The sequence below is a fragment of the Cajanus cajan genome, chromosome 1, assembly GCF_000230855.2.
Source record: "Cajanus cajan strain Asha chromosome 1, NIPB_CcT2T_4, whole genome shotgun sequence".
Classification (NCBI taxonomy): Eukaryota; Viridiplantae; Streptophyta; class Magnoliopsida; order Fabales; family Fabaceae; genus Cajanus; species Cajanus cajan.
This window is the reverse complement of record NC_138517.1, coordinates 90,310,983-90,325,189: the sequence shown is the minus strand read 5'-3', so window position 1 is coordinate 90,325,189 and position 14,207 is coordinate 90,310,983. Positions and strand designations below refer to the sequence as shown.

Here is a 14,207-nt window from a genome sequence, read left to right as displayed (position 1 = left end):
GTAGGATCTTTTTCTCGTTCGGCAGTGAACTGCATGCATGGCTTGTTGTAAAACACCTGTGGCAAACATAGTTATGTCCTTCTATTATAATACCTGCGGTGCTTGGCCTTGTGAACATTTTTGGAAGATTGACAAATTCGATTTTGTTGCATGCATGGGAGCTTTCTTTGGGGTGATTTTTAAAAATGTTGAGTTTGGCCTTCTAATTGCGGTAATTACAAAAACCAAGAGAAAATTTGAAAAGTGTCTTCTCTGTCATATTTACATAACCTTCTTTGTGCAGGTGGCTATATCTTTTGCTAAAATCCTTTTACAAGTGACAAGGCCAAGGACTGCAGTACTGGGAAAACTACCGGGGACTACTGTTTATATATATATATAACTTATATAATATCAAATTTTAGTTGGATTGAATTGGATTTGATCCAAATACTTAAAAAAATCTTATCCAAACTTATTGAGTTAATTTAAATTTATGAATTATCCATAAGAGTTTACCCCGTGTTAACATGCCAAATATTTACCAATTCTTAAAATTATTGTCTCAGTCAATGTCTTATCTCCATAGTGAAAATACATCCGAGAGTATATTACCTTTTTATTATTATTATTATATATATTTTTTAAAGATAAAACAGTAAGTTATTTGAAGAGATCTCACTTTTTTCAGACAACTCATGGTTATTTTCACCTTTTTCAAGAAAAATAAGAAATAAAAATAATAGAAAAAAAGATAGTAACTAGTTTATAACATGGAAGTGAATAATTTGAAATAGTTACAAAGATTAAAATGTCATTAAAAAAAAGTGTACATATCACCTTTATGTATATATGATTATAAATATATATAATATTACTATAAAATAACATAACGGAGTCACCACATTACTCGGCATTTTATTCAATTTGAAACAATAGCCAGATTGATTAGGTTAATTAGAAAAACTTAATTAGCTCATACTCGACTTATTACTTTTGTTTGATTGAATTTGATTTTTCGGGTTAACCGACCCATATTCTCTTGTTCAGCAGATTCAAGTCAACCTTAAAGCAACAACGTCCTCCTGTTCTTCACATTAATGAAATAATCAATTCCTGAAAAGTTGACCAATTCAAGAATCTTACATGAAAAATTACCTCAGCGATATACAGTACCATAATTGTTATTTGTGTTCTTCTTTTATATTAGAATTAAAGTTTTATTCTTAGAATATGCATATATAAAAAATTCATTACTCATTAGATGTCTATAACTATTTGATGTAAAACTACACACCAGAAAAGTTCCAGGTGTCAAAGATCAGACAATGTTTGCTGTTACTTAAAAGTTTGTTTAATTTGTATATAATATATATTATTTATAGACACAGATTACATTAGATAACGATTTTTAACTACTACAATGCTTATAATGAATATTTGTAACGAACAGCCCAGACATGAAAAATTCATACAGTAATATTCAGAATCATTAGGAGAGAAAGTATAGTTTGAATATTTCATTTGATGTGTTGCGCCCTGATTCTACTACGTACCCCACGATGATCCCTCCTTTCGTGCCATTCTTCTATGAGACCTTCTCTTCAACTCAGCCACTTGCTCCTGCCACCTAATTCTCCAACTCTCATCACCAACACTCATTTTACTTCTCAAACCCAACTCATAATCATACTCTTCTCGAAGCCTCGGATTCGACAACGTTTCATAAGCTGCGTTGAGTTGAACAAACATCCTCGTTGATTCTTCTTTCTTGGAACTATCACGACACACGTCAGGGTGGTACCGAAGCGCCATTGATCTATACGCTTTCTTTATGTCATCCATGCTTGCACTGTTCGGACTCAGAGATAGTACTTTGTAGAAGTTTTCATCAACACCTCCACGCTGCTTCGTGGCTATGCATGAAACACAAAACTGCGTACCAGGATTTCTCTGCTGTTTCTTAGAGAGTGGATGGAAGTTGAATGGCTTGGAAATATTAAGGCTTGAACTTAGGCTTAGGACATCCATTGCTCTAAGTTGTTTGTTTGTGTCTCAACTTTTGAGAATGAGAGGGGTGTATTTATATTTAGTTAAGGAAAAGAGATATAGTAGCGTTCAAATTTTCAACAAAATGATATTTTGTATTTAATCATTGTAAGCCTTCCCGCGTTTTTGTCATGATTAGCGCGTTTTCTTTTAGGAAAAAGTAAAGCAATATCTGGTAATATAGTTATAGCTGGTTAACATATAGCTGTATGCTATGTCATTTGGTATCCTTTTTCTTTATCATTATCCACATTGTTATTATTCTTCTTACCCAACTTGAGATAAATATGACATCATCCCGCGTTCCAACTTGGATTGAATTGGATTTGATCCAAAAACTTTTAAAAAATAAGTAATCCTGATTTGAAATGATATATCATCATGTTTATATATATATATATATATATACTTTGTCATCCAATTTAAGTCTAAAAATGAATTTTTTTTAATTACCTCAAATAAAGATCACTCTCATTCAAAGGATAATATAATGTTTACATTTAATTCAACTTGCTCATGACACCATCAAAATAATGAAAAAGAAAAAAGAAAAAAAATGAACTGAAGGCATGAAATGGACATTACTTCATCCTTATTACTATTGGTTGTTTCACTAAATAGGTTAAGATAGTTTCTTATGCTAGTGTCACAAGAAATATGATGGTCAAGTTTATCAAATGAGAATTAACTTGTCATTAATGATCTATTGAATCATATCATTAACTTGTCAAAAGAGAATTAATTGGTTAGTTGTTCTTATTCTCAAATCTAAATTTATTTATTTAATTAAATAAATAAATTTAACCAGATACTTAACGAATCAAACTTAAATATTTCACTAATAACTTTTTTTTATTTACGTGTTAGGGTGATTGTTTAGGAAATAAATTATCTTTTATCAATTTTTTAAATAACATTTTGTGAAACAATTTATTCGAGATATAATTTCCTGTTAGCATGAATATTGTGCATCATAAAGTGTTTGTTTTGGTAAAAAAAAAAAATTGAAATCACTTTTAAAAAAGAAAAAATGAAAGATTTTTTTATAAACTAAAATTAATTTAAGTATAAATTAACTTGTGGAATCTTTCTCCTATCAGTTTTTTTTTTTAAATTTTAATTCTAATTTATACATAGGTCAATTTTAAGTTATAAACTATTTTATTTGAATTTTTTTTATTTTTTTCTTAATTGAAAAAATTCATTTAAACAAACCTAGGGTCACCATAGAACCTTGATATCATAAGGCTTTCGAAAGCTGTTTTAGTGCTTTTACTTCCGGTAGCCAGCCATTTATTCTTATGCTCAGAAGTTTTATTACATTTCCAAAAATACCCCTTGAATTAAAGAATTAAAGAACACCCTTTTGATTTTCTACGCTCTTCTCTTTACTTTCGTTCTGCCTTTCCTCAATCCAGAAGACGATACAAAACACCTCAATTGAAAGTCGGTATTGTGGTGATGCATTAATAACTTGTTTAGATATATATAAGTTATAAGTATTTTTTAAAGTATTTCTATTAAAAATAAGGAATATTTTTTAATAAAGAAATTTTAAAAAAAAATACTTCTAAACTTGTATATAAATAAATTATAATTGAAAATTGTGAAAAGGTTTTCAATAAAAAAAATAATGAGTGAATTATTAATATGATCAGTACAAGTAGTCATTTCCACTTATATTATTAAAAGCAAATAACAAGTGATAGCAATTTCGCCTTATATTATTAAAAAAGAACAAACTGCAAATAGCACTCTCTCATAGGTACTGCTCATATTTTCAATCACAATAAAAATAATAAGTTGTGTGAACTAATCATTTCTCCTGTAATTCTAGATACTTGTTTCCACTTCTTCCGAAAGAAAAATAACAAATAAAAATAATAGAAAAATGTAAAATAAAATAGTGAATGATTTATAACATAAAAGTGAGTAATTTGAAGTAGTTATAGAGATAAAAACATCATTATATATGACTACGAAAAAAGACACTTTGTGCCTGTTTTACAAAAAGAAAAACAAAATAAAAAGGTAGTTATTTGAAAGTGTACTCCTCTTGTTTAAAAAAATTAAAACGAAAAAGAAATAATAGAATTGAATAATTATTTGAAAGATGTAGGTGTTTTATAATTTTTTAAGGAGTAGTTTAAGAGTAGAATTAGAATTAATAAAATGTGTATGTGAACTATTTCAAAAAAAATAATAATAAATAATAAAAATTATATAAATGAGATAACCCCTTTTAATAATAATATAGATTATAAATAATAACTATAAAATAACATAATCAAGTCACCACAAATTAGTTGACTTTTATTTTATTCAATCTTTTCCTTTTAGTCCATGGACATAATTTATATGGTATCTTAAAATTGATAATTAAAAATTAATCTACCTTCCCGTTAACCAAATTGATTAGGTTAATTAGAAAAACTTAATTAATTAGCTGATCATACTCGACCTATTATTTTTGTTTGATTGAATTTGATTTGTTCAGTTAACCGACCCATAAGCCCTTATCCAGCAGATTCAAGTTAACATTAAAGCAACAATAACTTACTCTTGTTGGTCACATTAATGAAATAATAAATTCCTGAAAAGCTGACGAATTCAACAATCTTATCGATACACAGTATCATAATTGTTATTAGCGTTTTTCTTTTACATAAGAATTAAAATTTTACGTTCATGCATAATGAAAATTTTCACTAGGTGCATGATACTTCATTTCATGTTTTGCACCCTTATTCTACTAGCCCACGACGAAGCCTCTTTTCGTGCCACACGTTTACGAGATCTTCTCTTCAACTCAGATACTTGCTCCCTCCACCTAATTCTCCAACTCTCATCACCAACACTCATTTTACTTCTCAAACCCAATTCATAGTCATACTCTTCTCGAAGCCTCGGATTCGACAACGTCTCATAAGCTGCGTTGAGTTGCACAAACATCCTCGTTTGTTCCTCTTTCTTGGAACCATCACGACACACGTCAGGGTGGTACCGAAGCGCCATTGATCTATACGCCTTCTTTATGTCATCCATGCTTGCACTGTTGGGGCTCAAAGAAAGTATCGAGTACAAGTTTTCATCAACACCTCCATGCTGCTTCGTGGCTACGCATGAAACAGAAAATTGCGTACGAGGATGTTTTTGGTGGTTCTTAGAGAGTGGAAGGAAGTTAAATGGCTTGGAAATATTAAGACTTGAGCTTAGAGTTAGAACATCCATGGCTCTAATTGTTTGTTTGTGTCTAAACTTTTGAGAATGTGAGGGGTATATATATATAGTACGTGCCAGGAAACAACCTTTGACATTGATAGGACTGCCATTGAAACTTCATACTAATTTATATTAGTTGAGGAAAAGAGATAAGTTTCAAATATTCAACAAAACCATTTTTTGTATTTAACTATTCTAAGCCTCCCCCACGTTATTGTTATGATTAGCATGGTTTATGTATTATATTTTTGTTTGATTTATTTTTTCTCGGTGTTTTTTATTCTTTTATATATTAATAATCTCTTTAATTTAATAAATAATATTTTGTAAAACATGACATTATATTTATATTAATATTATTTGTTTAAAATATATACTATATATAAAATATATATACTTCAGTATAAAATTACATATATTAATCTAGCTGTTTGTATATACACTAGATTCAAAGTTATGAATACTGATTAAATTAAATTAAAATAACTGGTATGTGCTTAAAAAAAAGCATGAGAGTCTGTAGTCTATGTTATTTTATGTATAATAATGAGTCTAACAAGATTTGAATTTAAAGTCGTCTAGTGTAAATTATTTAAATTTCTCTTATCAGTAGGCCGAATTTGGCAGATATATAGGTGTTGAGCTTGAGTTGAACTAAAAAGAAAGACAAGTTGTGGTGTCTTAAAAGAAGAAAACGTAAAGCAAGTGAGTGATTAATCTTGCATTTAAATAATTGATAATATGAGAAGTTGTTTTTGGACCAAGCAGAAGATGTTAATTAAGAAGATAAATAAAATGTAGAGGCAGCCCTTTTTTGACTGATACAGTCTATGTGTTTTTTGCATAGTCCGCCGGCAAAGTCGAATCTAGCTAAGGGTTCATTTTGAAGGCAATGAACGACACAAATTAAAGTACTATTATTATTTCTATTTTGTTTTACCATGAAATTAATATGTTCATGTTCCTAATCCTATGCATCGCCGCAAAAAAAATTAAAGAAAGAGAGAAAGTAAATTAGCAAATTCTTTTTTCTCTTTAAATAAAGTAATACACTTGTTAAAAAAAAAAAAAAAAATTCATTAATAAAACAAACGCATGATAGCTGGCCGCCTGGCCTCATGCCATATAATTAAATTAAAGGTCTTTGATATTTTATTGGTACACTCTATATTTTAGTATTTGAGATAACTTTTTTTTTTATATAATTAAAATTTTTAGTAAGTAATAAATATTTATATTGAAACAAAAATAAAATATAAAATGTTTGAAGATGTGAAATGTATAAAACCCCTTTTAAGTTGTTAAATGAATTTATCATCATTAAAATAAAACCTACTACAATCCTTAAAATTTGATATGACAGTATCGAATCTATTTTAAAATATAAATAAATTAAGAATTTATAGGTGAGTTCTCTTTATAATCTTTGGATACTTTTTTAAAAAGTTAAATGTATTTTTAATTTTTTTTTATCTTATTCTTTTATGTTTAAAAAGATTTATTTTTGTTCTTTAATTTTTCACATTTGATTGAGTTAATGATATCAATATCATTACAAAACGGTAACCCTTTTAAATTTTATTTTGAATTTTTTTTTATTGATTCAATAAGTGAATTTTTTTTAAAATATTATATTTACTTACGTGAAAACAATATGATTTAATTAATATTCTAACCAAAAGAAATCATACACATGGATGGTGAACAAAAAAATTCTAATATCGGATTTGATTGCTTCTGATATTCATTTAATAAGGCAAATTTTATATTTTGAAATGGTCACAGAATTTAAAGGGTTTAAAAAGTGTGCTTAAAAATATTCAAAATGATAATTATTTTGAAAGAAGAATATTAATTCAAATTTAAAAGTTAAATAATTAAAATAAATTTAAAAAGATGAAGGATGAAAACATAATGAATACTCTGTCATTCTTATTATAAGATATTTTTAATCACATATACTAATATAAGTAGTTATATTAATTAATTTTATTATGTTTATAAAATAAAATCATGATGTATCAATTTTATCCTCTTTATTTATTATTAATTTTTTTTAAATGTGAATATATTATTTCATATCAAAATTTATATACTAATATCAATAAAATTGATACATGGGAATTGAAAAGTGTGAGAAGTGAAAAAGAGAATATTTATTTATCAAATTCTCTTTTCATTATTTAACAACAACAAAAAAAATATATATATATATATTCTCACCATCTTTAATAAGAATAAAAATAAATAAATAAATAAATAAAATTAGTACTTTATAAAATATGTTGTTAAAAATATGAGTATCTTTGTTTTTAAATTGTACCTTTGCATGAAGAACCGGGAGTATTTATTTTTAGTACATAAATTGTTCAAGTACCTACGATGTGGTGGGTGTGCCACCGAACTACTTAATGACCATGATGGTGAGTAAACGGCGGATACACCAGCACTTAAGGTTTTGCCGTTTTGCATTATGATTAATTGGTCCAATTCTTATACATACCTAAATCTAATAATTAACACATAACTTCCTTTGTGGTTCCTCTCACTCTCTCTTTCACTTCAATTTTTATCACGTGAGATATAAAATAAATTTGTCAAAAAAATGTAAAATATATGAACTTTTTTTATTATAATTAATATTATTATATATAGCCGGTAAGGTAATAATTGAGGTCCTATTGAGAAATTTCTTGGATAAAAAAATACTTTTAACTAATCGTATATATCCATTAGGGATAGCCTTCTGTTGTATGTGATTAAGAATTAAGCAAGGATTTCTGCACGTCTTTGCTGGAAAATACAATGAAAAAGACAATTTGGATTTGTTAGCTTCATATGATTATTTAATTTTGCGTACACCATGTATATTTTGTAATGGTGATCATGAGGAGAAAATGAATTGTGTCTTTGTGCGTAGTATGTTGCTCAATTCTCATCTAACTCTAGCTTCTCGTCAACAACTTGTGCAACTTTTATTATTATAAGGTTTCAAGAGGGCAGAAATTTTTGAATTGATTAAATGAAACAAAAAGTTTTTTCACAATATATATTCCTGTTCACGTGACACGGAATCATCAAGTTTTAGAGTCGTGTTCGTTACTTCTAGAAATTAAAATTAGCTCCTTAATTTGTATATGCTAACACTCAACCTCCTATTAGTTAGTTTAGGTAACATCCACTGATCCAATAAATGCAAGTTTGGACTCATGCAAAACTTTTAGTTTGGCCCAAGACCCAAGTCATCGATCTTCCTGCACCCTAAAATTTCTGTCTCCAACGGGTATCTTACTAACCATATATCACTATAGTGCTATATTAAGAAAGTTCATTATATAAACTTAACTGAAAATTATATTATATGATAAATATGTAAAGTTAAAATATTCTTCACTTATATATATACTAATCGAACTGAAATTTTTAATATAAATTTTTTCATGTTGAAAATTGAACATCTCTTATTTAAAGTTTGTAAAATTAAATATCTAAAAGTAATCTAATAAAAAACAGATATAGTCTATGAAAAATCTCTAATACTATATCTTAGATTTTAGGTTTAATAAATAAATAATATTAAATAATCATAAAGTACATTCTTAATTACTCAAATATCTAATTAAGAGTTGTTATTTTATCTCTAGATTAAAAGGCTTAATTAAAAACATGTGGGAGCATAGACACTCCACAAATATCCAGGTGCCAAAACCAATACTGAGCCTGAACCTTGGAACAGTGGAATACTATAAAAGTTCCAAGCGGATCAAAGATCAGACAATGTTTGCTGCTACTTAAAAGTTTGATTAATTTGTATATATTATTTATAGACATATAGATTACATTAACGATTTTAAACTATTATAATGCTTATAATGAATATTTGTAGCCACGAACAGCCCAGACATGAAAAGTTCATACAGCAGTAATATTCAGAATCATTAATTAGGAGAGAAAGTATAGTTTGAATATTTCATTTGATGTTTTGTGCCCTGATTCTACTACCCCATGATGATCCCTCCTTTCGTGCCATTCTTCTATGAGACCTTCTCTTCAACTCAGCCACTTGCTCCTGCCACCTACTTCTCCAACTCTCATCACCAACACTCATTTTACTTCTCAAACCCAACTCATAATCATACTCTTCTCGGAGCCTCGGATTCGACAACGTCTCATAAGCTGCGTTGAGTTGCACAAACATCCTCGTTGATTCTTCTTTCTTGGAACTATCATGACACACATCAGGGTGGTACCGAAGCGCCATTGATCTATACGCTTTCTTTATGTCATCCATGCTTGCACTGTTCGGACTCAGAGATAGTACTTTGTAGAAGTTTTCATCAACACCTCCACGCTGCTTCGTGGCTATGCATGAAACACAAAACTGCGTACCAGGATTTCTCTGCTGTTTCTTAGAGAGTGGACGGAAGTTGAATGGCTTGGAAATATTAAGGCTTGAACTTAGGCTTAAGACATCCATTGCTCTAATTAGTTGTTTGTTTGTGTCTCAACTTTTGAGAATGTGGGGGTATATATATATATAATATAGCTAGGAAACAACTTTGACATTTATAAGACTATTACTAGTTTGCCATATGGCAGCTACATTATTAAAATTATAATTGAATTTAAATATATTTTTAATTCTTTAAATTTAAAATAAATTCATTTTTAATCTCTCAATTTTTAAATTAATCTTTTTAATCATGTAATTTCAAAAATCTTATTTTAATCTTTATATTCAATTTTTAAAAAAATATCAAATATTATCATACAAAATCTATCTACTAGTATCTCTTTTAATGAAAATATAATATTATAAATTTCATTGATATTGTATAAATATCTTAATTTATCATTTTTAAATATATTATTAATTATTTAAAAGATTAAAAAAATTAAAAACTATAAACTAAAAATAAATTTATACTAAATTTAAAGATCTAAAAATATATTTAAACATTATAATTGTGACCTAATCTAAACTATTCAAAATTTTCAAAATTTCCAAAGTTCTATTAATGTATTAACTTTTAGAATTTCATAGCTATACCCAATAATATCAAAATTAAGACCTGGGAATATTATTCAAATTTTGAAATTACAATCTTATGCATACTATTCTTTATTGTTTAATATTGTTTATCGAGTCTAGTAATTATTATTAAATGTTGTCATTAAAATCTGACACCAGTTAATTTTAATTAAGAAAAAGAATGCCCAATTTTTCAAAGATATATATGATTCCGGCCGTATTTAATTATTCAAAACCTCCCTTACGTTCTCTTTAGCTTTAGCAGCGACGGTCTTTTTAGGCTAAACTAAAGCAATCTAAGGAGATAATTAATTAGTTATCTAGAATTGTTTGTTTTTGTTAATTTTAAATAAACCGTGTCCATTGACGATTGAGTTTTGACAAGAATAATCTGGAACTTTTAATGGTATGAGAAATGGTCTTCAACCCAAGTTGAATCTTCTGGACGTTTGGGGTGACATAAGTATAAATGAAGACAAGTTTTCCTGTCTTGAAGCAAGAAAACGTGTAAAGAAGTCAATGATTAATGATTTAAGTATTTGATAACATGAGAAGATGTTTGGGCCAAGCAGTGCATAAAGCAAATCCTGTTCTAGAATGTAGAAGCGACAACATCAAGAGGGAGTGGCAGCCATAGCTATATTAATTTGACTGATTGTGTTTGTTGCTGCGTTTTTGCATCTACTTGTACAAATGCCTCACTTAACTTTATAGGAGTAAAGACAATGAACGACACAAAGTAGTCCTAATGCCTATTATTTTACCATAAATTAACCCTTTTTTTCAGGGCCGAATTCAACAAAGTCCAAAAGAGAAAGTTAATTGAGAAAATCATTCTTGTCTTTAAATTAAGTGTTTTATACTTGTTAAAAAGAAAGGGAAAAAAAAAGGTTAGGTGGTCTTATATGTAATAATAAAAAATAAAAATAAAAGGTTAGGTGACCTTGTATGCAATAATTTATGTTTTATATAAGATTAGTTATTGTTGTTTAGTTTAATTAATTAATTTTTATATCACAATATAAAATATTTATTTTAAATTTAAAATATAATATCTATATATTCAAAATATTTAATTATTATGATTTTCATAATTTATATATCTTATAATATCTATTTGTTATAAATTTTAATTATATAAAAATAAACATTTATCTTGTACATTTTTCGTGCCAAACCACTAGTTCAAAAATAAAGATGAAAAAAATGTTGAAAGAGATAAAACTAATTAAAAAGATCAACGAAAATATTTTTGTTGAAGAATTTTTTTCTAAAAGTACTTTCAATAAAGAATAGTCCTAATAATACTCTCATCTAAAATAACTATTATAATTTATATAGAGAAAAAATTTATATAAAAAAATAGTATTAATTTACATTTAAGCAACTTTACATTAATGTCACTAATTTTACTTTAATAATTTAATTTTTTATGTAAAATATTGAAAAGCCTATTCTAACATTATCTTTGTCTATGTACAAAAATATATTATCTTTGTGACTGTATTGTTGCGATATTGTTTTTCAAATTTACTGGATGCGTACCACATTCATCAATTATCTAACAACGTTTATCTTACAAAACTGTGGGTAATGTGTTTGTAAATAGCTACTTGGATATACACATATGGTAGAATACCATATAAATATTACTGGCACGATATATACTCATTTGTACGAATTATACTCTTATTTTAATGTATATTTAAAATATATTTGTTTACTTTTAAAATTAAATTATTCAAATAATTAAAATTAAAATCATACTCAAGCTCTAATAAAAGAAATCCTTTTTTATAAGTTTAAAATAATTTTTTTTATCGATATTAATTGATACATAGTAATTTATATTTCTTAATAAATTATTTAAAATTTGAATATCGATAATATTGATTTTAATCTACAAAATAGACTATGTTAAGTGAGAGACGTACCAATATTATGGTTATATTATAAATAAAAAAAACATCTTTTCCTATTTCGATATATATTTTTATTTTTTGTAGTGCCACTCTCCTTTGCTAGAGTGGTTTTGAAAATTTGATTCGATAAGAGAGGTATAATAGAGTACAGATACATCCTATACTTCGGAAAGAGAAATATCATTGAAATAAGTGTAATAATGATGATAATGATTTCTTTAATTCGAATAAAATCAGTAATAATAACAGTATTGAAATAATAAAAAGAAAGAAAATTTTGAAGGGAAAATTTTGCATGAAGTGTTGACGTGTATCCTAATGAAACATTGTTTTATTAATAGTAATGGATAGATAAGTTTGCTTATAATAAGATAAATAAAATAAAATAAGACAAGATAATTCATCTTGTTTTTTTTTATAATATTGTTGTATCACCACGATGGACTTAAATTTTTCATAAATATTTTTAAGAAAAAAATTTCTTCATGAGTTAATTAAAATCAAATTAAGTATAAATAAATTTGTAAAAAATCATGTATTAGTTTTTTTTTAACTTTTATTTATATATAAACTAATTTTAACTTAAAAAATTTATTATATTTTCTCACTTACACTACAAAAATATTCCATATAATGACATATAAAAAATGTCACTATATGTATAATATATGTAGGTATGTACCTATTTGACATATAATTACATACAATTTTAGTGTTAATTTTGAATGAGATTTAACAATAAATTTTATGTGTCACTATAGTCTATACCTACACTTTTTAATAATATATCAACATATATTATATTTATTGTGTAGGTAAAAATAATTTTTAGTGACACGTATTATGTCATTATAGCGTGTGTCACTATATAACAATTTTTTTGTGTTATTTTATTCTTTTTAAGTGCTAATGATAAATTAATTGAAAATTACACGAGATTTGATATTTTCTAACCACTTATTTTGACAAGGAAAACCACATATCCCCGGCTTGTGTTTTCTACTGTCTTTTCCGTCAAACCACACTCCCTCACACCACTTTAGACCACTTTAATTGGACGTAGGGCGTGCAAAAGATTAAAATATATCTGAATTGATGCATAATCAAATTCATTTATATTAAAAAACTTGATTAATTTTGAGAAAAAATCTGAACTGATTTATTTTGTAAAATTAATTTGGTTATTCGACTTAATTTTATATAGCGGATCAATTTAATTTTTTTTATAAATCAATTCATATATAAATAAAAATCAGATAATCATACTGTATCAAATAAATCTAATTTGAAAATAAATTATCTATATTTTTTAAAAATCAAATCATCTAATTTATAAAAAGTGATTCAATTTTTTTTTATCAGCCAACAAATATTTATATTATTATATATACCGGTACAAGAGGTACCAAAACTCATATATGTAAGATATGTAGAAGATTATAGAAATCTGTCCACCTACAAAAAACCAAATTAACTTTTTAATTGAACCATTTCCTTCTCTTCTTGGTATAACTCTCCTCCCTAGTCGACCCGCCAATTTTAATTATGACAATTATAATATCCCCCAACTCTTTCCATACTAAATCCTAAATTTAAAATATAATATTTTGTAATCCCCTTTACCCTAAACCCTAAAAATGATTCAATTAATTGATCAATTTTTATAAAATAGATTAATTCAATTGGATTTATATTTTTCAAAAATTTAATCTACACACCTATAGTTGAACGACAAAATCAAAGACTCATAATAAGACAATTAATTGAAAACATATATTATTCTAATCAATGTGTTCAAATTTGATCCTAATTAATATAATATAATATAATATTTATATAAAATAATATGTTAGATAAAAGTGTTGATCGAATTGATTTTATCATTTAAATATGACTTTTATCTTATTTTATAATTATACAATTTATGAAAAATATAGAACAAGGATAGCACAATATTAAAATTATTAAATATAATGTAACATACAATACAATATAGAGCCTAT

The 14,207-nt window shown here is 26.5% G+C and overlaps 3 protein-coding genes across 3 annotated transcripts; all 3 read right to left on the bottom strand.

Moving 5' to 3' along the window:
• Positions 1 to 1,300: 1,300 nt before the first annotated feature.
• On the bottom strand, positions 1,301 to 2,086 carry LOC109805295 (chaperone protein dnaJ 20, chloroplastic). Its single transcript, XM_020367328.3, has one exon. It carries the CDS (start codon positions 2,008 to 2,010, stop codon positions 1,528 to 1,530), a length of 483 nt encoding a protein of 160 aa, XP_020222917.2. The 5' UTR covers positions 2,011 to 2,086; the 3' UTR covers positions 1,301 to 1,527.
• A 2,293-nt stretch (positions 2,087 to 4,379) lies between these two features.
• On the bottom strand, positions 4,380 to 5,340 carry LOC109804757 (chaperone protein dnaJ 20, chloroplastic). Its single transcript, XM_020366598.3, has one exon. The coding sequence runs from the start codon at positions 5,257 to 5,259 to the stop codon at positions 4,753 to 4,755; it is 507 nt and encodes a 168-aa protein (XP_020222187.1). The 5' UTR covers positions 5,260 to 5,340; the 3' UTR covers positions 4,380 to 4,752.
• Positions 5,341 to 9,038: 3,698 nt separating this feature from the next.
• LOC109805319 (chaperone protein dnaJ 20, chloroplastic) lies at positions 9,039 to 9,767 on the bottom strand. The gene has a single exon (XM_020367357.3). The coding sequence runs from the start codon at positions 9,725 to 9,727 to the stop codon at positions 9,221 to 9,223; it is 507 nt and encodes a 168-aa protein (XP_020222946.1). The 5' UTR covers positions 9,728 to 9,767; the 3' UTR covers positions 9,039 to 9,220.
• Positions 9,768 to 14,207: the final 4,440 nt, after the last annotated feature.